General features: G+C 43.6%; 1 protein-coding gene and 1 long non-coding RNA gene across 4 annotated transcripts in view; one reads left to right on the top strand and one right to left on the bottom strand.

The window, feature by feature from the left end:
- The window catches only part of KATNAL1 (katanin catalytic subunit A1 like 1), a 43,207-nt gene extending 30,714 nt beyond the window's left edge, over nucleotides 1-12,493 (bottom strand). The window contains exons 1-2 of the mRNA XM_074859874.1: nucleotides 12,415-12,493; nucleotides 3,239-3,414 (exon numbers count right to left, since the gene is read on the bottom strand). Coding sequence (XP_074715975.1) covers nucleotides 3,239-3,400 — 162 coding nt within the window. The 5' untranslated portion in view covers nucleotides 3,401-3,414; nucleotides 12,415-12,493. The remainder of the gene's footprint in view (nucleotides 1-3,238; nucleotides 3,415-12,414) is intronic.
- Nucleotides 12,295-23,170, top strand: part of LOC141939683 (uncharacterized) — a 71,007-nt gene continuing 60,131 nt past the window's right edge. For all 3 annotated transcript variants that reach the window (XR_012627696.1, XR_012627694.1, XR_012627695.1), the window contains exons 1-2: nucleotides 12,295-12,428; nucleotides 16,073-16,154. This is a non-coding gene — a long non-coding RNA (uncharacterized LOC141939683). The remainder of the gene's footprint in view (nucleotides 12,429-16,072; nucleotides 16,155-23,170) is intronic.

Raw genomic sequence — 23,170 nt, 5'->3', positions numbered from 1 at the left:
TTCATATTCTTCCTAATTATCAGCACCAAGCATGAGGAACCCTTGAAATCAGGGTGCTCAGTTGCAAACCTGAAGCTCTCTGACTGTGCAACATGAAATACAAGCCACCAAATACTTGCACAGAATATCATTCGGTCCAGACCAACATGTAGAAATTTGAAAATAATAACACCTAAGCAAAGACAGGTAGATCAAGAGTGTTTGGGAGTCTGACCCAAAATCCCAACCACTTCTGGTTCACCTCTGCTCTACATTGCTCAGTAAACTGCTGGAAAAATCCCGTATAGTACACAAGGCAACAAAACAGATCCACCTAGCGTGAGGTACCTATTCAGGATGGAGTACCCACTGTAGAGAAGTGACCACAGAGGGAGAACAATGGTTCATGTAACAGGTATGAGCTGATCAGCTGCAGAGCCACAGCTGTAACTACTCTTTTAGATGTTACTTGTATGAACATTCCTATTTTATGAGGGTACATGTATGCAAACACCTGAAACTGAGTTCAGGGCCTCAGAAGTACCAGTAGGACAAACACCCTGTTTGTAGGAAGCGCATGCTTCATACTGCCAGATCCCCTCAGCATTGGTGTCCCAGGAATCCTTCAGGAGGTTCAAGATTGTGAATGTGCAGGCAGACAGTACATCTCAGAGAAGAACTGGTTTAAGTAACAATCTTCTCCTTCGAATACTTATCTACATGGACATTCACACTGTGGACCATTTCCAACAGTAAAAGCTCTACCTACCCAGTGTCTGGTAGAGATTGCTAAACTCCACCTCCAAAAGGTACCAGTGGTATTGTCCTCAGATTCCTCAGAGGATGGAGAAACTGAAGAACCTAAAGAATAGGCTAGTTCTATACACCAGATGAGACAGAATTTCAGGTAAAAATCAATTGCATTCATCCCCGTAACCATGACCTGAGAGTTGCTTTGCTTCTCGTGCCACTTGCGAGCACACAGGTATGAGAATCTTTTGCTTCTGCACATTACTGGTACCAAGTGGGTTAGACCTGAATGTTGCTAAACTTACGTAATGTGTATGGCATAACTCTTTCATGAGAATGATCTAAAAAGAATATCTAAATATTATTTTAATATTTTGAATGAGTGTTTCTTGTGATCCAACTTTTGCTTTAATTTTTTTCAGAACAGGCTGTCTGTCAGACAGCTACTGAATGTGACTGACAGTTTGGATGTAGCTGCTGTTAGAGCTGGAAAACAGCGCTAACATCCAGATCATCAGACTCCCTCTTAGTCTGTCTCAAGGAGTGAGAAAGCACAACAATTACTTATCAAGAGTGGGTAAGAAAGCAGGTCTACCTCTATAGGTCTTACCAAACCATTCAGGTGCAGGTATGGAAAAACTAGTGGTTTCAGGGCTGCATCGTTTGCTCTCAGGGCTGTATCATTTTGTTCCCTGTGCTAAGCCCCATAAATGAATGAGAAGGCAAACAGCCTGGGGATGAGCACTTCTTTTTTTTTTTTTTAAACACACTTCTTACTTTTTGGTGTTTGTCCCTGAGCCAAGACTGGCACCAGTAATGGCAAAGCAATATTCTGACAAAGCTCATCTGCCACCGCTGTGTTGGGAAGTTTCAGAATTAACATGACCGCACAGCGTGACAGACGCTACCCCACCTGCTGCTGATCTTTCTGGGGACAGTTCTCTAAAGCATTTATGGGACACTGTCAGGGGCCATTCTGTTTTTACCTAAAAGGGATAATTTCTGAGAAGGTGCCAACTTCAGATCCTCTGCTAAGGAGCCAGCTGCCTTCCCCAGGGAATAATCCTGGAAACTGTGTTAATGATCCTTTTTTACTCGAGGCTTGTCTCCAATGTACAGCACACATTCCATGGTGCACAAGCTTCTCTGAAGCACTTCAAACAACACACAACATCAGGAGACTTGAAGTAAAATTCACAAGATAAGAGCTGTTAAAAGTTTAATGGAAGAAGCAATGTCATCAGAGGAAACACTAAAGACTAGAAGGGAAGGCAATGCAGTGATGCAGCTGCAGAACAAGGAAAGCCTCACGTTCTACCTTCAGGTCAGCTACAAGTTGGGCGGGAACTAAGGATACGCACAGGGCACGAACACCTTGTATCAGCATGCCCTGGGGTGGGGAAGAGCTTGAGTACAAATACTTGAACGTGAATATCTCCTACACAACATTCAGCTTATTACATCACCAGGAAAGGTAGGCACTATCACTGCTGCTTGTACACACTCATGCTTTGCAGACAAGCTCTTAATAAGCAGACAGACATCTACAGTTCTATGATAAACACCTATCAATAGTACTGTCATTACAAAATGATCGCTAACAGTGTTGCACCTATCAGTACACAAAAAACTGCATGTTAGTGTCAGATGTTTCAAGCACAAAACCATAACCAAAGCAACCTGCTGCAATAAAAAGGAAAAATTTGCTTGTTTTAAGTGACATCAGTTAAACATACGATATTTAGAAAAACTCTTCTTGAAATCATCTCTTCAGCTACTTACTGCAAAATTATACCTTTTATAGGAGATATGTTCTTCTTTCAGAACATAATATTTATGCAACATGAATTCTTTATTCTGGAAGACACCTTTATGTGTTTAGCCTCCAATTTTATTTCTTTTGATGGAACACATTTTGTACAATGAAAAATGGGACCACAAAATGTAAGGAAGACTTAAATACTGGAAGTGCTAAATGAGGGTTCTTACATTTCACCTGTGGATTACTCCTTGGCTTCGACAGTACTCTGCTTAGCAGGGAGATGCATGTGCGCAAGACTCAGGCTAAGAGTATTACTTGGAGTTTTAGAAACCTGATCCAAATTTGCACACTGCAGCATTATAGTTAACTGCTATTCAGACAACCATTCTAGTGACGCTAACCCATCCATTCACATCTTAGTTTACTGGAGGGTCAAAAGATAGAACAGCAAAAGGAAGTGCTCAGCAAAACAGTTTTTCCAAAGTATACAACCACACACAAACAGACTAGTGATTAGCCAGACATCCTAAGTGAAAATAAGAAAAAAATTGATTCAATTAGAACAAAAGAATTCCTTTTGAACATGCCACGAAAATTATTTTCCCATAAAAATCAACAAAATATTGTAAAAGAAATGTTGTAAACTTAACTGAAATATACGTCCCCTACATCTTAAAAGGTCTGGGAAGTATCGTGTGTCTTTCAAGTGTCAAATAATAGAATAAAGGCAACCTTATTTCACCCTACCTGTTGCCATTTGCCCTTAATTGCTGGATCTCTGATTGACTGGCAATGTCTCTGGATTTGCTGGATGACACCCTGGTAATATACCATAGAAGAGTCATAATTCCCAAGCAGTGCATATTCTCTCCCTTTTTTGGCATTATCGCAAATCTCTGCTAAATTCATCTTCACTCAGAAATCTAAAAGAGAACATAACCATCAAAAAAATGAATTTTACATGCTGTAGATTAATTCAGACTGTGACACTTTAGTTTTGTTTTTTCTCTCATAGCTGAATTGTGTCTTTCCACCCCCCGTTCCCATCCAGACCCCCTCTTTTTCAATCATTTAGCTCTGGAGTATCTTTTTACTAGACTAAGGTCTGAGATCATGAATCATAACTCTTTTATAGTGATAAAAAACACAACTTCTTTTCTGCCTTTGGCCCCAATCCTGCTAAATTAATGCAAGAAAATTAAATGTCATGCCCACACTGAACCTAACAAGTCAAACTTTAATTTGTAGATCACCACAATATATTAGCAGCCATCAACCCATGAATCACAAATCACACGAGGCATTAAATTGCTTTTTATACTGTTGTATTACATATGTGCCTAAATGTGCCAACCAGTATCAGGAAAGTCTGCACTTAGCACTTTCAAGAGCCCTCACCCTAATAAGATTACGATATGGTTGAATGACAGCTCTACTACAGACAAAAGTTGAGAGCCTCATTCTGTTTAAATATTCTTTCAAAGTACTCCAACATCCACATGCTGACTTGGATTTTTTTCATTAAATTTAACATGTCACTTTGGGATTTATGGCAGAGTTAGCAATCCAAATTTAAGATTTCTTAAAACAGTGATTTCCAAAGTACGACCTTCCCCTAGTTCCCAAAACAATTTAAGATTTACAGATTTCACTAACTTTTTTTATACAAGTAGTAAATTGCAGCATGACTTTAAGGCAAACCCATAGTCCAACTTCTCCCAGTAACCATTCAGGAAAGCATTAAACCACACATTCAAAAGTAAGCTATGGTGTACAACTAGGTTTGTATTTAAGGTTCAAGATCAAAGCAGTGCCTGCGCTTTTATCTGAATCCCACATGACCCAAAGTCTAGGTCCTTACCATAGAAAAAGAGCATCAGTTCCTTTCCCTTGTCCTCTGACTTAGGATGGGTGGAGTCCCTGACATTTACCCAGATACAAACCTCTGGAAATCAAAAATTAAAAATTATGAATCACAGCTACGCAATGCAGAGAGTTGCACTGACCAAGGGGGAGGAGGCCAGCTCGGGAGGGTCGTCCACTGCGCATCAAGGGTTTGGCAAGACCAAGATGGTGAAGAAGAAACAGGGAAGAAGGGATACAACCAGATGGGGAGAGAGCAGGGCGTGGGGTCTGGCGCAGTACACAGTTCAGGCTGCACAGCTGAAGACAGCCCGTGAACGGGGGTGCATACAGTCGGAGCAGGTGGTAGCAGAGAGAAGCCAGAACGGGGAGAAACAACCTTTTACACCCTAGTGGGTTATAAAAATGTTAGTCATTTTTATAGAACAGACAAGACAAGATCAAGATGGCATTAAGAAGGATGTATCTTATGATTTTGTATTCCCTCATGCTTAGCAAAATTCAAACCTCTGACAATAAGTCAAACATGTATCCACAGAACCTCCATTCTGCCCTCCCTGAAGACTGCCTATAGCAAACACACACTCTACCTCTCAACGATGCCAAACTGAAGGTCCTTACTGCTGCCTGCAGCTGCACACCAGGTCTGCTCCACCACTTCCTCACTCCTGCTCCCTGCAACTAAGCCATGGAAACTGGCTACACTTAAACCCACAGGCCACACAGCTTCCATGTGGCTGAAGACTTTGATGGCAAGAACACGCTGCTACCCCACAGCTGGCACTCCACCAAGCGCAGCAAGATGCGTTGGGGCTTACTTGTCCTTGTGCTGGTGCCGCAAATTTCAGATTGCAGATCATCCCCAAGGGCTGTTATAAACTTCTGGGCAGAAGCAGAATTAAGGTGGAAAGGGCGATGACCCTAATTTTGTTTTCTCTAAGGAAGGGCAGGATACATCACTGGAGAGCTCTAGCTCTGTGGCAATTAAGACCATTTAATTTTAAAATACAGAAGATGATAACTGATAGGAAAAAGTGATGTCACCTGCATTGCACTGGAAATGGATAAAAAGATAGGAACTGAATATAGATTACATCCCATACAGATCTGATGAGTCAACTTATAAATGAACAAAACACCACCTGGGGCAGAATCCATTGCCCCATCTTCAAATGCATCCAGGTTAGGATCTGCTACACACCCAGCTTGTCCCTGTAAGGAAAATGGTCCTCAAATCTCTGGAGGTTTTCCCCACATGTAGCAAGACAGAGAGAGTAAATAGAACATTTCTAAGGAACTGCTGCATTCAATTCCTAGAAATCCATTAAACAGAACACATACTTACTTTAACAATCTCTTATATCTGCTTATTACAGCTACTTCCCACCCTGCAGGCATGAGTTTAACTCCCTTTTGCCTTAAGAGGGCTGACACTCACATCCTGCTTCCCTTAACTCCAGAAGAGCGCCCTGCTCACCAAAGGAGACAACCTCATCTCTGGTGGAAGCTGGGCCAACCCATGGGCAGGAGGCAAGGCACAGCAGCCATGCAAACACATGCTCACTTCAGAAGACTGGTTAGTGCAGCGAGCTGGGAAGTGGGAGGCAGAAAAATTTACATGGTCTTCAAACTGCAGGGAGAACCCAAATGAGACTCTCCCATTTTTTCCAGCAACCAAGAGTTTAGGGACTTCAGGATGGTGACACCGAAGCTTAAGCAAGAGCTTGATGCCTGGTGCATCACACTGGAGAGCTTCTTAACATCGACGGGCACTGAAACTTGGAGCATACATGGAGGTTGGTGGATATACACGTATGTACCTACTGAGCAGTCAATGCCTCCAGAGCTAAGCTGACAAAAGCCTCTGGATCTTTCTTTTGGATTCAGGCACTTCAATTTTTACTTATCACCTACCCTTGACACCAAAACATCACTCGTATACCCAAGACATGTTTGAAACAGCCACTGTAGACCTCAGTCCTAAATCAGTGCTCCCCTCGACCCCCAGGCTGTTCTTTGAGGTCCTATTGCAAAAAGACTGGCTATTTTAAACAAATCGTTAAAAACGGTTTAAACAAACTACAGACCTTTTAGGCACACCAGCGATGGTAACCTTAGTTCAGAATAGCCAAAACAAGTCAAAATAAATAAGTCCAAAACTAAGGAAAAATTATTTTTAGGAAGGAATTCCTTCCTGGACTGTTTTCTGGACAACCCCACTCTTCAGTGCCATGGCTGGGGAGGAAGAAGTAGCTTGAACTAGATGGGGGCTTTTTCATGTTATGTACTTATTTTTTATTATCTGTTCTACATTACATTATAGAGTTCATACATCATTGCAAACATCTAAGGAACGAGAAATAACTAAGTCATAAATAGTGCTTTTGTTGTTTGGGGTTTTGTTTAAATATTTGTTTTTCCTACCATATCACAGTCACATCTTTTAAGTAAATACACTGCCAGGGACAACTGCCAGGTGCATTTAGAACAACTTACACATTACTTGTGACACCAGATTTTCATTCTATCATTGCGTGGTTCTTTCCTGCACTAGACCATAACAGCTCCGCGGCACGTCAAGATATCCTTGGAGATTCCTTAGTTCACGGATCATTGACAAGAAGAGACATTACACACATTCATATAGGCATAGCTGCCACACATGGGGTCTTAAGCCCACTTGTTAAAAACCCTGCAGCAGCAAGGCTAAAAGGTCACAGGGGACATTAATCTCCATTCTTTCGAACAGAAGCTGAGCTGATCCCTATCTGGGGTCAGAAAAGAATTTTTCTCCCAGAACTAAAGCAGTGCACAATTGAGCAAAATCCAAAAGACAGTCTATTTTAACATTAAAGCATTGTACAAACATATCCACAGGCAGATACAGTGACTGTGTGAATGGTGAGCAAAGGGGGGACACAGTTTGTTTAGCACACTATTTCAAACTTGTGTGCAACACCAGTGGGAATGCAGGATGACTGCCTCCCTTCAGCCTGTCTCCCGCTGAACCTCACCACGGTGCTACCAGAGGCAATAAATGCCCTCCCCTACAGATGGGGTCTGTAGCCGCGGTTTTCCTACTGCTTGATATTGAACATTTGACTCTGCAAATGTCAAAACAAAAGGCATCTCTGCTATCTTTACATGTCTCTTTTATGCCTATGTGTTTTGACACAATCAGTTACACAACTGCATCCCATTTTCTCCACAGGCACTCGACTCATGCACAGGATGGATGACACTAAATGAGCAATTACTCATTTTTGCTTTACTCCCATTGTTTCAGTAGTCACATCAAGCCTGATTTACTGCTGCTAATCATACTTTTCTTCAAATCAGTTGTTAATTCCTCACTGATAGGGCTATAATATACTTGTTTCTTTCTGGACATGTGTCTTTTTCTGACCAAAATTTTACCCAGGCAGACCAAAAATTTTCTACAGTTCCCTGAGATTGCTGGACATATGGTCTCACATCATAGCAGCTGTGCAGTATTGCTGACTGGACAACGGAACAGCTGGAAAGGCCTGGACATATACAGATGAAGACTGGTTACTAATTCTGTTTCTCATTTTCTGTAAATCAACCGTGCAGCATGATGTCGGGCATCCTGAAATGCAATGTAAGAGACTGGGCTAACATCACAAGACAGAGCGCCATGCTGTTAGGCACCATCTTCTGAATCCAGTGCTGAGGTACATTTTCCATTTATAGAAAACAGAGCCAGGATGGCCCTCTGCTGCTGCACAAGCCCAGAACAGGTCATTGCCACACAGAGCAAAGCAAGGAAGCAAATTCCAGTGTTAAGAGGTTTCGATTTTTGGATTTATCCACTTTTCATGTACAGTCATTTCTATTAGCAGAGTCTAAGCAATGAACTGAAGTTGTTCCTTTCTCAAATTCTTCTTACTTCTTGGAAGCTTTTCCTTACAATTAATTCAAACCTGCCCTTCTTAGTTTAAGGCCATATTGCTTTTGTAAGCCAGCTATGACTCCTTTCGAACAGCTTCCTCTCCCTCGATTATGTTTTCACTTAAAATAGTACAACAATCCTATTTTCCATTTTCTCTTCAAAGTTAAAACTTGTTCAAATAGAGACATATAACAATATGACAATACCTTACCTGGAAAAGCATAAACTACAACACTGACTGGAACACTATCAGAGGAAGAAAAAAGCATTTTTTCCCTGTGTGGCATGCGATTCCTGCTAGAAGCCTACAGAATTCTAGTTATGACTGAAATACAGACTGCATTTCTTTTTCATGTGCTTGCTGTATTTTAGTTGATTTTTAAGAATAAGTTATTCAAAGATGCAATTATTCCAAAAATTTAAATAAGTCTTGCCTGATTTATTAGAAAGTTTATCCCTTTTATTTTGGACTTGGATGCAGAACAACTGGTCTTCATTTCTAATAATTAACTGTCCCTGTTCAGAAGCAATCACTGATGCTGCAGACAATTATCAGGCATTACGTTCGCATGACAAAAACAACATTTTAACTGATCACTGTCAGATAAAATACAAACAAACAAAAGGCTCGCCAAGTTCCACAGCCAATCTATTCCCTGTTAACTTGGCTTTGTTTAAACTTGCAGCTGTGGTCCCATGGACTGGTGTGGAAGCTAATGATCAATACCTCACAGGATCACAACTCCTGTTAAAAATATATATATATAAATAAGAACGTGGCTCAGTTCCAGCAGATTTGAATTTAAACTACATTTAAATGGCTTCTTGAATCAAAGACGAGAAGTGTGCTACACCAATGCTCTTTTCTTTTTCTCCTTTTGCTGTGTGCATCAGCAGCGACAAGAACAGCTACAACCGCAGCAGTGGCACTGGGGGCTGCAGCAGGTAATGCCATTGGAGTGTTCACTCCCCATTCGACATGTCACTTCAAAGCAGCACACACACCAGATAAAACATACGCACACACCATGGTCCAGGAAACCCAGAACCAAGGGATCTTTCAATTCAGTTAACTGTTTTCTGTTAACTGGTTTTTGGCTTCTTTGCACTAAAACTCTGTTTTGAAATAGCAAACGTGGAGTTAATGGGGAAATGTATATGGAAGTGGAAAGGAGAAGCAGCATGCATGCAGGCCTTCGATCTATTTTTGTGTGGAATATTCTGAGAGCTAACTTGAACCAGAGAGTTGAATGTTACTCTAAATGCAAGTGAAAAAAAAATTCTTCAAATGAAGTAAAGACATTCACCACAAGTTAACAGTAAACACAAACACATAAGAAACCACTAAACAGTTGGCCGGTGTTTTAATTAGAGATTGTATACTACTGCACCGAACAGAAAGCACCCTGGAGAATGAAATGGCCATTTGCAAAGCCTTTGAACTGCAATCTTCTGAAGAATGAGAAAGAGGAGAATCAGAGATGCACCTGATTCACCTAAACCTGACTGCAAAATGTATCCTTCTCCAGAGCACCTCATGTACCACCAGCTTCAGGCATATCCATACGGTCACATCACCATTATTCACGGTAATGAGGCGTTCATCAGCTAGGCTGCGTAAAAACAGCTAACACAAACACTGTGGGGCACTCTAGGGAACCTAACTCCTTACACACGCAGTTTAGGCAGCGAGAGGCTTGCTAGCTTCTTCTCCATCTTAGTCCTGCTGGACCCAGGCTGGGTCCACACATCCCTCTTCTCTCCAGCACAGTCTCCAGGGCTTCTGGCATTAGTACCACATCAAACCCAAGCCAGTGTTCAGGTGGCACCAGCCCTGAGGTGACCGATCCCTCCTCTGACAGGATGCAGGGCTTCTGTAGGGCCTGTCCAGAGCTCAACAAAGTGGAACTTGGCCCAAATCAATAACCCCTCTGACCCTTTGTGAGTCACTTGCTTCTCTGCACACCATGTGTGTAAGCACTTCTGGCAGAGCAAACATGCCACCAAAGACTCCCAAGATGGGTCTGTGCAGAGCCCGCTCGGGTTCAAATTGTTTATTAGGTTGGGCTCTGTGCCGAGAAAGGCAGTTAAACTGCTTCTGCACCTGGCCCTGGATCTAGCATATCCATGTTCCCACAGTGCTGCAGCTCGTGAGCCCTGCCAGACCATAGTCAGCTCCACAAAGATTCAGTTCTGGTGCTGCTACATTCTTAGCGCAGCCAATCTGCAACCCAGATAAACTTTCCATGAATAATTGCAGGTTTAATGGACTCACACATGTGTTTATAACCCTGACTCATAAGGTCAGAATTTAGGCCTGAATACTTTTCCACCTTTTGAATTCCCCTCGGAATGCCAAAGAGTTGGCTCTTTAGGACTATGAATGTGCATTGTTTTAATCAGAATTTTGCTTTTTAAATTGTTCTAATGAATAGTATATATTCTTCAAAACATACATTTATATATACATTGCTGTTAGTACTACAGACACCAAGCCTTCAGATTTCTCAGCTTGTTCCCAGAAGAATCAGCTTTTTTTTGTTTGCAATTATTTACACAGAAAACCAGATAAAGGCTTATTGTTGTTTCCTTGTCTTCCATTTACTTTTCTACCTTGAGCCTATGATTAGATCAGGGCAGGATCCATTCCTCTCTGTTACCTGCTCAAAAGCCCAAGTCTCCAAGAGCAAAGCACCCTGGAAGCATGCTGCAGCAGCGATGTTCACTTTGGCAGTCTGGTAAGTACCGGGAGCTGCAAGAAGCCTAAGGCTGCCTAGGATGTATCTGACATCAGTGTGGGGAGAAAGAAAGAAAAAAAAAAAAAACAGAAACTGACCAAAAACCTTCAACTGCAATAAAAATCAAACATCCATTGGAAAGAAACCCATCTCTGTGACATTTGAAACTGTATTAGGAATAAACATTCAATATTCATATACAAGGGAGTACTAATGCACTGATGCTTTTAAGATACAGATTTCCAGGAAGAAAAAATAATACCAATCATAAATATGTAATTTTAAATATGATTTGGAACAGGAACTGTAATTTTATTCAGCCTCATGCCTGTTGGAGAATACAAGATAAAGGAGACTAGAACTGTCATCAGAGGCAATGGAGAGGGGAAAAAGTCACAAAAGCCAATAGTGACATCATGACAGAAATGTGGGCACAACAGAAATGAAGCAAAATGATTTTTAAAAGTAACGGTGTGTCTGCTCATGTAAAGGATCACCTAGCGCAACAAGCTCAACGGAGCCCAAGCGTCGTAGGACACATGAAACTGCAAACTATAAAGTGAACTGGTTGGGGAAACTTTCCAGGGCCACCAGCTCCCGGCTCTCTTCCACCGCTGCCTCTTCCGGACCCATTTAGCCGGTCTCCAATCTCCTCCGCCTGCTGCACAGCCCTCCCCTTGCATCTGCTCAGCCACTCCTCCACTCTCCCCTCTCCTTCCATGTGCCCCTCTCCTTGCGCTCTTTCCTCCACCGCCGGCAGAGCCCTCCACTTGCACCCACACGCCCCCCAGCCCACCCTGCCCCCGGCGCGCCTCCTCACCGCACTCGCCCGCCGGGGTTTCCCCCGCACACGCCCACCCCCCATTCCCTCATCCGGCAACGCGCCCCGCTCCCGGGCCCGGCCTGCCGCTACCCCTCCCCTCGCACCCCGCCCCTCCTCCAGCACCCGCCCGCCCCCCAGTGCCCCCCGCAGACACCGGGTTCCCCTTCCGCCCTGCCCCCGCCCCCACTAAAGGGGCTCCCTCGCCCCACCATCCCCACAGAGGCGGCTCCGGAGAAGCGGAGAGCGAGCGTCCCCCCCGCACAACACTCTCCTCTGCGGGGGCAAAGCCGCAGGACCCGTCTCCCCCCCCCAGCCGGGCGCGCTGGGGTTTGTAGTTCCCCCCCGCCGCCTCTCCCCTCAGCCCCCAGCGCCCGGAGGGGGGCGCGGACTACACTTCCCAGCAGCCTCCGCGGAGGGGGGGCGCTGCCCTCCGCCGGCCTCGCCCGCTGCTACCCCCCCCCGCCCCCGCCGCCGCCGCCGCCTCTCTCAGCGCGGCGGGAGGGCGGCCATTGGGCCGAGGTCCGAGCCGCCGCCCGCCCCGGGCAGCGCCGTGAGGGGCCGCGCTGTAGCCGGGCCCTGCCGTTACCTGGGAGAGCCGGGGTGCGTGTCCGCGGACGGGAGCGGCGCGGGGAGGGGGCGCAGTCCTTCTGCTCTGTCAGACCGGGGAGGGGGGGGGGGAGCGGCACATGGGGGGGACGGGGGGACGGGGGGGGCGGCCGGGGGAAGGGGTGCGCGCGCGCGGCGGCGGCGACGGGTGGTTGCCATGGCGGCGGCGGGGCGCGGGGAGGGGACGGCGCCGCATCCCGCTACCCCGCCCCCGCCGCCGGGCGGTGCCGGGCCCCGGGCGGTGCCGGGCCTCGGGCGGGGGGGCTGCGGCCTCTCCGGAGCGTCCGCGGCCTGGCCCTGGCTGGGGGGAAGGGTGGGGTTTTCCCGGCGAGCTTAAAACAAAGGAAAAATCCCGCTGCATCGCCGGGGATGGCTGCGGGCGCTGCCTGCCCCTGCCCCCGCCCCGCCCCGCCCGCGTTTCGGCAGCCCCTGGCAGATCTCGGTATTAAACATAATACAATAGAGAGCCTCCCCCTTTCTGCCCGCTACGGCCGGAGCGAGTGCAAGAGCAAAACGCCACGAGGTCCCGGCCGGCTGCTGAGTGCCGGCTGTGCAGCCTCCTCCGGTCGTCTGGGTGCTCTTTCATCTGTATTTAGGGTTTAGTGGATGAACACGCTCAGAATACAAACCTCATCTGCTTCCACTTCAGCTGGGGGAGTGGCTACGAAAGGCAAAACGTGCGTTTGTCCTGCATGGGCACGGAGAAGGGGACTTGACACCATCTTTCCCAGCGGGTTTCATTGCTTTTATGTAACAGGAAAGGAACAGATTTGGGGGTTTGTCTGTTCTTTGGACCACAGTGGTACCTGGTGATCACACAGCTTCACAGGACGGCACCACCCAGTTTGTATCCTCGGCTGAGGGTGCATGTTTCTGAACGGTGAATCTCACAGTTAAGACGAACAGCCTGGTCTCTGCGAGAGGAGCAGTGCGGTTGTAAACCTCTCTAAGGATGTTTCACAGTTAATGCAAGCCGGTCTATGTCTGTGTTGCCACCAAAAGGGACAGTCCTGCCTTCCTCTCTGATCATAGCTATGCTTTCCTCTTTGTTACTTACACAGCAGTAACAATGCTTATGTTGCCATCTGGCAAGGCAAGCCTGGGATCTGATCCAGTGGAAAGCCAGTTATGCCCCTCCAAAAAACTACCAGTATTCAGCTGGATCAAGTTCCTGAACTAGCTGACTCTGCAGAGCTGCTGCAGGCGCAAGAAGGCAGAGGAGACACGGAGGCAGGAGCTGCCAGTTGAGATCCCGGCGGATCCGAGCTGTGTTTCTGCATACAGCTGCACCACTGCAGTGACTCCTTACTGCTGGAACTGCCTTGTGACAGCTCTGAGAGTGTCCCACTGATGATGATCTCGTGATCGCTCCCAATAATGACACGTGATTTCTCTGGAAAATGTCAATTGTAGTTACCTTAAGGTAGCAGGATGAGGTTGTATCTCACAATAAGGTTCTCAGAAATGTTAACTGACACAAGTGAAAGAGCAGGGATTGAAGCTAAAAGCTCAGTGCGCCTCTTAAACAATACAGCATGTGTGAATGTGTCACTCGTACATCTACAAATCTTGCTTCCCTCAAAATCATGTGGAGATTCTTATGCCTTTGTGAGTATTTTAGAACTGGAGCCAAAATCGTGATGAATTCATACCAGCTGCAACTCTGGCTTCCCCCCTTTTCCAGATTTCTTCGAACTTGCCTGCCCGTGACATCAATTCCTGCTGGTTTTTCGCATACCCAAAAGCATAGATGCTGTGCAGACCTTCCAGGGCCCAACACTGCTTGGGAAGAGCAGATCATAAGCAGCCTGCTCCCAGCACCACCATAATATCCCTTCCCACAAGACTATATACTGCTTATCACATTAGGAAACACCTTAACTGCTCTGTCTGAGGATTGTATCCCCCAGCTAAGAAATTGTGACACAGAGAAGGCTGGTTATTTAGTCATAATCTCTATTGGTTTGTTTAGGGATTTTTTTCTCCACCCCTTTTTTTAGTAATGCTTGAGTCCAGTGGGTCTGCTTCCTAGTGGCAGAGAGTACCCATACTACCACTGACCTCCCTTTGAAAAGTAGCTCAACACCAGACCAATACCCTTGTCACCTTAGTTGGGCCCCTCAGAGGGAAAGTTTGGTAAGCATTGGTCTACACAGTTTGCCAAGATCTGCTAAGTGACTGAATCGGCTGGAAGAAAATGACATCTCTGGGGTCCAAGCCTTGCACACTAGGTATATGTAAGGATCATAGGATAATTCAGATTGGAAGGGACCTCAGGAGGTCATCTAGTCCAGCCAGACAATCAGTTCATAAACTTGTTAGTAAAGGCAAAAGAATGGTAGCCGTGAATGTGAAATTTCATAGCCTTTCCTAATGCCGCAGTCAGATAAACTCCAGCAAATCTGGCTGGAGTGATGCAAAATATATGGCTTCCCTGACCATCTATTCTGCCTCCTTACTGAAGGTTCCTGCCTCCACAACAGTCCCTGGATTGGAAAACACTAATGTTTCTAATCCATTTTAATACTGACATTAAAGTTATCTTTATCAGCAGTTTAAGCTAATTTGTTGGTCCTTGTATTGAAGCAGCTGGGATTAGGGCATGTGTTTTGTTCCACGGACTCTGACTGTGAGGCAGTAATCTCAGGCAAAGAGAAGGTAAGAAATTGCTGGAAGGGGATGTGACACTTTAAGCCACTGAAACTTGTTTTACTATGAGTATATTCTCACAGCTTCCATCTTTTTATTTTTTTATAGAGGCTATAAACCTAGCAGTTCTGGATAAGACATGATGTTGGTGGGTGTCGGCGGCTGTGGTTAGGCAGACTCCAGCTGTGTTGGTGGAGAACAGCATTACTCACAGCCAAACCCCAGAGACTTACCATGCCCCTTTCCAGCGATCTGCAAATCTGCCAGCAGAGCTGATTGTGTGCCCTCTCTCTCTGATTTATTCTAGTCAGTTCAATCAGAAGCTGATACAAATTAATAAAACTCTTTTACTGTGAACATTTGATTTGGTTCAAAAGTGTCTCTTCAGCTAGAGTAATTGCAGACAGTGGCAGATAAGTTTAAAGCTATCCACTCTTAGGGTCTGTGTCAGATTAACAAAACTGGCTTCTGAATTGATTTGGTTATCATTACATAAATTCCATAGGCTCTGTCTAACTCAGATGGCTGGCACAGGCTTTTAGCACAAAGCAGAGCTTCATTTGTAACCTCCTCCTGCACACAAAGTTCCGCAGAGAAGGTTGAAAACATATGAGATGTCTATGAATTATGAACTGCCCTTTGCTTGTGTCTTCCCTTCCCCTTGCAATTATATTTAACTAGACTACAGGAATTATTGTGCCTTCATAATAATCTTTAATGCTCACATGCAAACATAACTCTTTACCAAAGGTCTTACAGGCTACATTCAGAAATGCTGTAATAATGGAAGGTGAAAAACAATAGGGAAAAGAAGGTGCATGTTACATATTCATGGGCATTAACCTTCCAAGGGAAGTTATGCACAACTCCGTAAAGGCATCAGTAGACACACACTGTTAATTTTCATACACACAGTGTAATTGTTCTGTGTAGATATTTTTATGGTATGATATTTATCAGTGTGACACATCCACCAATTTCTCTCCTAGGAAAGAACCTCAAAGTCTGAACCTTGAGAAATTGTGATGGAGTGGCAGCACAGAAGGATTTAGTCAACGTCTTTCACACAAGGTACATCTCAGAATGCTGTGAATTGTTAATAGAAAACAGTTCAAGGGAAACCAGTTGATTTTCAAATGAGATTTCAATTAAGCCAGAAAGTGAGAGTAGCAATAGACATGGGTGTTTGTATTTCTCTGGTCAAATGTAGACATCTGTCTCGTAGACCTTTGCCTCTGAGTTAGCTTTTCTCTTAAGTTTTTTCATGGGAGAGAGAGAGAGAGGTACTTCAGGGATACAATTCCCACTTTGACCAGGGTGGACTGTGCGTTGAATGTGTTCAATTTTTTCCAGTGCTTATAGCAGACTTAACTGATCAGCATAAATATGTGTTTGCATTGTACATGCCTAAAGGTAGGTGAGAGGAGTCCCACCTGATGTGTTTGTTGCATTGTTAGAGCCATATAGAGAGAAAGCTGTCATGGCAGTTATGACTAGGTTAATTAAAATGATGAAGAACAAGCCAATGCCAGATGAATAGAAAATACGGGTAGAAGAGGAGACAGATCTTTGAGATGGGTTGAAGCAAGCCCATGGTAGGTTGAAAAAAGTACTTCTGCTTTGAGTCCGTGCACAGAAATTAGAAGAATTAATTAACAGGAACTAGGATATTTCTTTTCTGAGTTTCTTTTCAGTGTATACTTAACAGGCAGAAGCATTTTTCATGTGTTGGAGCATTACTCTTTGGAGAAGGAATAAGAAAGTAGCTTACAGTTGTCAAAACAAAGAGAGAGGAAGACTGAGAAACCTCAGAGAAAGTAGAGTCAGGCCCAAGGAGCTGTGTGTCAGCAACTGTTAAGTGAAAACTGGGACACGGAAAGAAAAGTTTATTGACATCATCTCAGTTCTGTGGCAGACCACTAGACAGTATCAAGTGGCAAAGTTCCCTTAATCTGTCTGCTAGGGTTGACAACTGAGAGGAAATCTCCCATGATGCACAATTAAGCAAAAAATGTTTGGCAGTATAACTCTTTCATGGCAGGGTATGAATTTTAGGCTGGTTTTCTAAAGATGTGACACTTCTGGAGTTGCACACTGTCCCACTGCACTAATTTTGAACCTCAATGGCCAATTTCAACTACATTTGCAAAAGGGTGGAGGTCTTAATGGTAACTGAGTTCCTTTTAGTTTTGTAATAAGTAGCATGGTAGAAAAGATGGGCTCAGCTGGTGCCTCTGCTGAGCACAAGATAGGCAGAACTTAGCTGATAAAGATTTCATCTGGCAACAAGCTGCCCAGTCTGCATGCATGAAGTGACTGACAGCTCCACGTTTAGTGCTACATGCAGCATCTTCTTCTGTGCACAGCTGCAATACCATGTATGACCCATAGGCAGCTGTTTTATTGAACTGATGAGGGCTAAGTGGAAATGGATATAAAACCATAGGATACTAGGCTTTGATAGTTTGAACCAAACTGTTACATCTGTTGAGCCTGTTAACTCAGGCACAGCCATTAATTTTAAGTCATGCTGGTATATATTATTCTCCTTCCCCTGTAGGTATTTCTCTGACTTAAAAGTGGCAGTTTCAAATAAGGGAGCTGTTGGGCAGCTTTCTGCACACACCATTTAGATGCCCAAACCACTAGAATAAACAAAGCACAGTCTAATACATATTAATGCTTTGCCCAGCATTTTTGATTTCTTAGGCATGTTAGTTCCAGTTCTGCAGTATGAGATATTAGAAGATGAATTGTCTGTAACAATCCACTCTTGTAAACACATTCATCCAGGACAAAAGATAGCTACATTTAAAGAGCATTCTTTAACGTATTGGTAATGCTTCCCAGGACTGTCTCAAACAGTCCTTTGAATAGTGCTGTGATCAATGGCAATGAAGGTGGTTATGTTGGAGAAAGATGCACTGAAAATTTGTGTTCTGGTGAGTGCCTAAGTAGGGAGATCCTGCAGGGCAGGAGGTAAGCACACCGGAGGCCATGCATCTGCATTGGAAGAACAACTTCTGTCATTTATCAATAACTTCTTGAACCCCCACCACTGAATGTGTAAAAAGTTCTGAATAGGTAGGAAAATGTAGTAAATGGCAAGATGTGATTACAGATGAAAGTTTAGCCAAAGTTACTAATTGAAAACTTTAAAAAAGTGTTTAAGGAGAGCAGGAAAGTTAAATAAGATACGCTGGTGAACATTGTGAGAATCTCTTTTCCTTTTCTGGTCCCCTAATGCGATTACTATAGGGAACATGCAGTGGTTTCCATGTGAACAACTTAATCTGGTTCATATTTTGAGAGTAAAATTGGGAATCTTTTTTTAACTTCAAAATTTGGACTATATTTGGACGATGTGTGTTTTGTTGTTCATTTATCTAATAAATGAGAAACACGGTTATGTCAGTAGAGGGACAGTGGCACAAAACAGTGTCATAAAAGAACAGGCATTGGTATCACAGCTTTGGTTAAACATATTTTAAATTATTGTAACATCCCATTCACATTCTCAGGGGGGAATATTCACTGCCTACATTTGAACATCTAACTTAGGTGCCTAAATTAGGAGGCTTGTCTCCCTAGATGCCTTGCATAGTTGAAGGAGTGAGAGAGGCTCCTCCAGAGAGCAATTCACACTATCTTAGTTAGGCTTCTGCTCTGAATTATCATCTGGAGGAGCCTCTTCAACTTTGAATGCTGTTCTGTGCTATTTGCATCTTTTCCTTGGCAACAAAACTGACTTAACTGGTCACCACCCCTCAACACTTCTTGCCCTCTGCTTTTCAGTATCACTCTGTTCCTTGTGCTAGTACAGCTGTTGATGTGGTGGCACTGTCAGCTCGGTTGGTGAAATCATCTGGGTTAAAAGGAACCCGGAGAAAGAAGGTGTTACTTTTAACCTAGATCATGTCTCTGATCTGGTTTATCGCATGACCTTGTAAACAGTTAAACCTGCATACCTGAGGAAGTGGTGAGCTTTAGCAAGAGGCAGGAGTGAGTTGTTGAACTCAGGGACCTGTTTGCCGAACGTGCCGCCAAGAAAAAGATACTTTCAGCTTCAGGATGTAAATTAAGGAGATTGAGTCTTGTATCTAAGCATTGTTCTGTTGAAGTACATGATATTTATACCATTACATTTCCACAAATATCATGGAAGTTTATTATGGTTTGCATCACTCACTGTAAGAAAGAAATAATCTATCCCTGTATCTCTTTTATTCATGTAAAAATACTCCTAATTTAAACAAAATAACTTCTGGGATTTACAAATGTACCATGACAAGGTATGCTAAACTATAAATATGCCTAAAAGCGTGGTGTTGCCACTAACATAGAGCAAATGCAATCAAGTTTGAGTAGCTTAAGAAGTTCCCCAGCAAGAGCTGCTGTGGTTCAACAGACACGCTGGATGCAGTTTACCTAACTTGAATGGTTTGCAGTGCAGACATCTGCACATGAGCTAGTTGCCTTAGATTCTTTTCAAAATCTTTGGAAAATCTGGCCTTTTAGATGGTGCTTCATATGAACTGTATGAGATATTCATATTAGATATGAAATATCTGCATTTGGCCAGCTGAATCTCACCCACAGGCTACGCGGCTTCGCCTTGTACATAGAGCAATGCAGACTACAACAAGCTAGGTTCGGTTGCCTTGTGTACTAACCTCTAAAACTACTCACACACAGCTGCACATGTGATGGCCTAAAACTTCATTTTCTCATCATTAAAAGCCATTACAGTTCAGAGACATTTGGTGCCACTAGTGACCACCACTAGGACACCTTTCCAGTCTCTGGTAGTTATTTCATGTTGTTACAGAATTAACTATCCTGTTTTAAAACAGTAATCTTTTAAAACAAGTATGTATTAGGAATGCTGGCCACAAATGCTATGAGGTGAGGGAACTGTTAATAGTTTTTAATAGTTATTAATTTTTACACAACATTTTGTGCTGCTTTTTAAAGTTCAGTAGTCATCAGGTAGGCTTCTTAATAACCTGTGAAAAGATTGTTTAATTGTATTTTTCTGTGACCTTCCATAGCTCAACCTGACTAATTGCTTCTTTTAGATGAAGTACTCACTCCTTTCTGGTTCTTCTCCATGAAAGTAAGAATGAAAATATTTCTAAAGAATCAAGTAAGGAAGAAGCTAAAATCCACTAGGAAGCATAACTGAAGCTAAACTTCTATATTCTAAGCTGGAGCTTAACATATGTATGCTGTTGTCTTCTTGTGTGCATTTCCTCGTTCAAATCATTTTTCATATCACCTTAAAAGAAAAAAAAAAAGGGGGGGGGAGAAATGTTGTGTTTAATTTTCATGCTCAATGCATTTTTAAATGTAATGAAGTTACAAAATGATCCTGCCATGGTTTAACCCCAGAAGGCAGCTCAGCCCCACACAGTTGCTTGCTCACTCCCCACCCAGTGGGATGGGGGGGAGAATCGGGAGGGTAGAAGTGAGAAAACTCCTGGGTAGAGACAAAGACAGTTTAAAAGGGAAAGCAACAGCTGCACACGCAAGCGAAGGAAAATAAGGAATTCATTCACTACTTCATGTTGGCAGGCAGGTGTTCGGCCATCTCCAGAAAAGCAGGACTCTATCACGTATAGCGGTTCTTGGGAAGACAAATTCCATAGCTCTGGACCTTCCCCCTTCCTCCTTCTTTCCCCAGCTTTTTTTGCTGAGCATGAGGCTATATGGAACGGAATATCCCTTTGGTCAGTTGCGGTCAGGTGTCCTGGCTGTGTCCCCTCCCAATTTCTTGTGCAACCCCACTGGTGGGGTGGGGTGAGGAGCACAAAAAGGCCTTGATGCTGTGTAAGTGCTGCTCAGCCATAACGAAAACATCCCTGTGTTATCAACACTGTTTTCATCACAATCCAAAACATAGTCTCATACAAGCTCCTATGAAGAAAATTATCTCAGCCAAAACCAGTACAGAGCCTTAACTCTTCACATCCTTTTACAGTGGAGCAATACCTGTATAATGAGGGTACTTGTGCATAAGAAGATACAAGATTGGGGTTTCCATAATTACAGGTTAGAAAAGAAGAACAACAGTTATTTTAAAAAATTGTTCCAAAAGCACAGTAGAATAATATTCTACAGTTTTCTCAAGATGGGGAAGGTGACCCTGTGCTGTTTCACTTGGTCACCTTGGCCATTTGTATTCTGGGTTTCTGTTTTGCCAAGATACCAAAAAAAACCCCTCTTACTGAGACAGTTGGGACCTTCCTACATTACAAAAGCAGCCTCCAGCACACTGTTCGGTGTAGTGCTGGCTGATACGGGCAGACTCCCTGTGCCATTATTTGCAAGTGGCTCCAAAGTGTGTATCCACACAAGAGAGGGAGCAATTTTCCATCCCAAGGCTCGGTGGTGCATGCTGACTCACACCAGGCTGCTTAGGGCTACCATTTGGGGGAATCCCAAGAGTGAACTACCCAAGATCCATGCCTTATCTTGTACCTAAACAGGTCCCCAAGAAGAGAGGTGACAGTTAAGCAGAGGGAACAATTGGGTGCTCAGGCATTTTCCCTTGACCTTGGTGTAGGACATATTGTAGACAAATCTTAAGTGCCCAGTTTTAGTCCTGTGGTGGGATGAGTACAATGCAATCACATAGGTTCATACAGATTAGCTGAGTACATATGTTAATTGTATACAGACTTTGAAAACAGAAGTGGTTAATACCATATATCAGAAGCACCTTAGTGTTTCATACATACTGCTGAAATAAAGCCGCTTACATTCCCAGTTAGTAGCTCTACCTGCAACTCAGCAGAGCTTTGGCTGGCTCTCAGATCTAAAAATAAAATTTTCCTTCCTGAGATAACATACACTTCAGTGATATTCTCAGTAGGAATGGAATGCAAAAGTGGAATAGATTATATTAATTGTTGTCTAGAAGCTTTCTATCCACTGCATAGGAAACCTTCATTACATTCTTCATCACACCATATGGCATCTAAGTATAATGGGATAAAATTACTAATACAGGACAATAAATAACATTATGATTATGTGTTATGGGTGCCACCTCATACGTGCACAACAAGTAATTATAGTTGGAATGAATAATGGAGATTTGAGTGTTATATCTAGGAATATATTAGAAAGGACACAGTTTGTCATTAAGGATGGTAATTGTCTCATCTGACTTTATGGATTCGGTAAGAAGGTGTCCACACCAAGCCAGTCATCTGTGACTGCATCTGTGATAAGCGGAGAGGAACAGGCCCTTCAGAAGAAAAATGCTCCCCCAGTCTTAGACAAATATTTTCTGAGGAATGCATTTCAAAATCTCACACAAACAGAAAATCTTCAACATCTTCAGGGAGAAAAAAGAGAATACATCCAGGAAAACCTGGTCCCACATTGTAAACTTTCTCAGATGAATCTCCAAGTCTGTTCTCTGCTACAGTGGACAATCATCAGTAGTGAAACTTTTGATGATGTTTATTTAAGCCATTTTTGACACATTCCAGTGATGAAAGTTTCACCATTTCTCTAAGCAGTCTATACCACTGTTTAATTTTCCTTAATCCTGGACAGTTGTCTAGTGGTTTAATGTAAATCTCCTTTTCTGCAATTTATCCCCATTGCTTGTTGTTCGAATAACAACAGTTTTTGTCATTCTTCATTGCAACTACTTTTCACATATCTAAAGATTCCCCCTGCAGTTTTCTCTGTTCTTGACATCATTTGTGTCTTGACACTGAACTAAAGTGATACTAGTAGGATTTATGTACAGTTAAACCTTCCCTCACCTACCCCTTCATGGCCCCAGTAACCTCAGTGGTCCACTGGCTCCATGGTGGTACTAATAGATCTTGGGGCACTCAGAGTTGCAACACCATAACGCCATTAGTCTGTCACCCCTGGCTAACTTCAACTGAACACTCCCAGTTCGTTCTGTCCTTGATGGTAAATCGGAGACAAGAGGGGGTTAAGCATTTGGTTGTTTCTGTCACTCTTTTATGGACACTAACTGGTTCACAGCTTTTGAAGGCATGATGCCCACACTCAATAATGAGAATTGGGGGCCTTGTTAGGCAGTGTTTACAAGGTAATGT

Source organism: Strix uralensis, chromosome 2 (assembly GCF_047716275.1).
Source record: "Strix uralensis isolate ZFMK-TIS-50842 chromosome 2, bStrUra1, whole genome shotgun sequence".
NCBI classification, from domain to species: Eukaryota; Metazoa; Chordata; class Aves; order Strigiformes; family Strigidae; genus Strix; species Strix uralensis.
The sequence above is the reverse complement of the archived record's forward strand: the minus strand, read 5'-3'. Positions and strand labels throughout refer to the sequence as shown.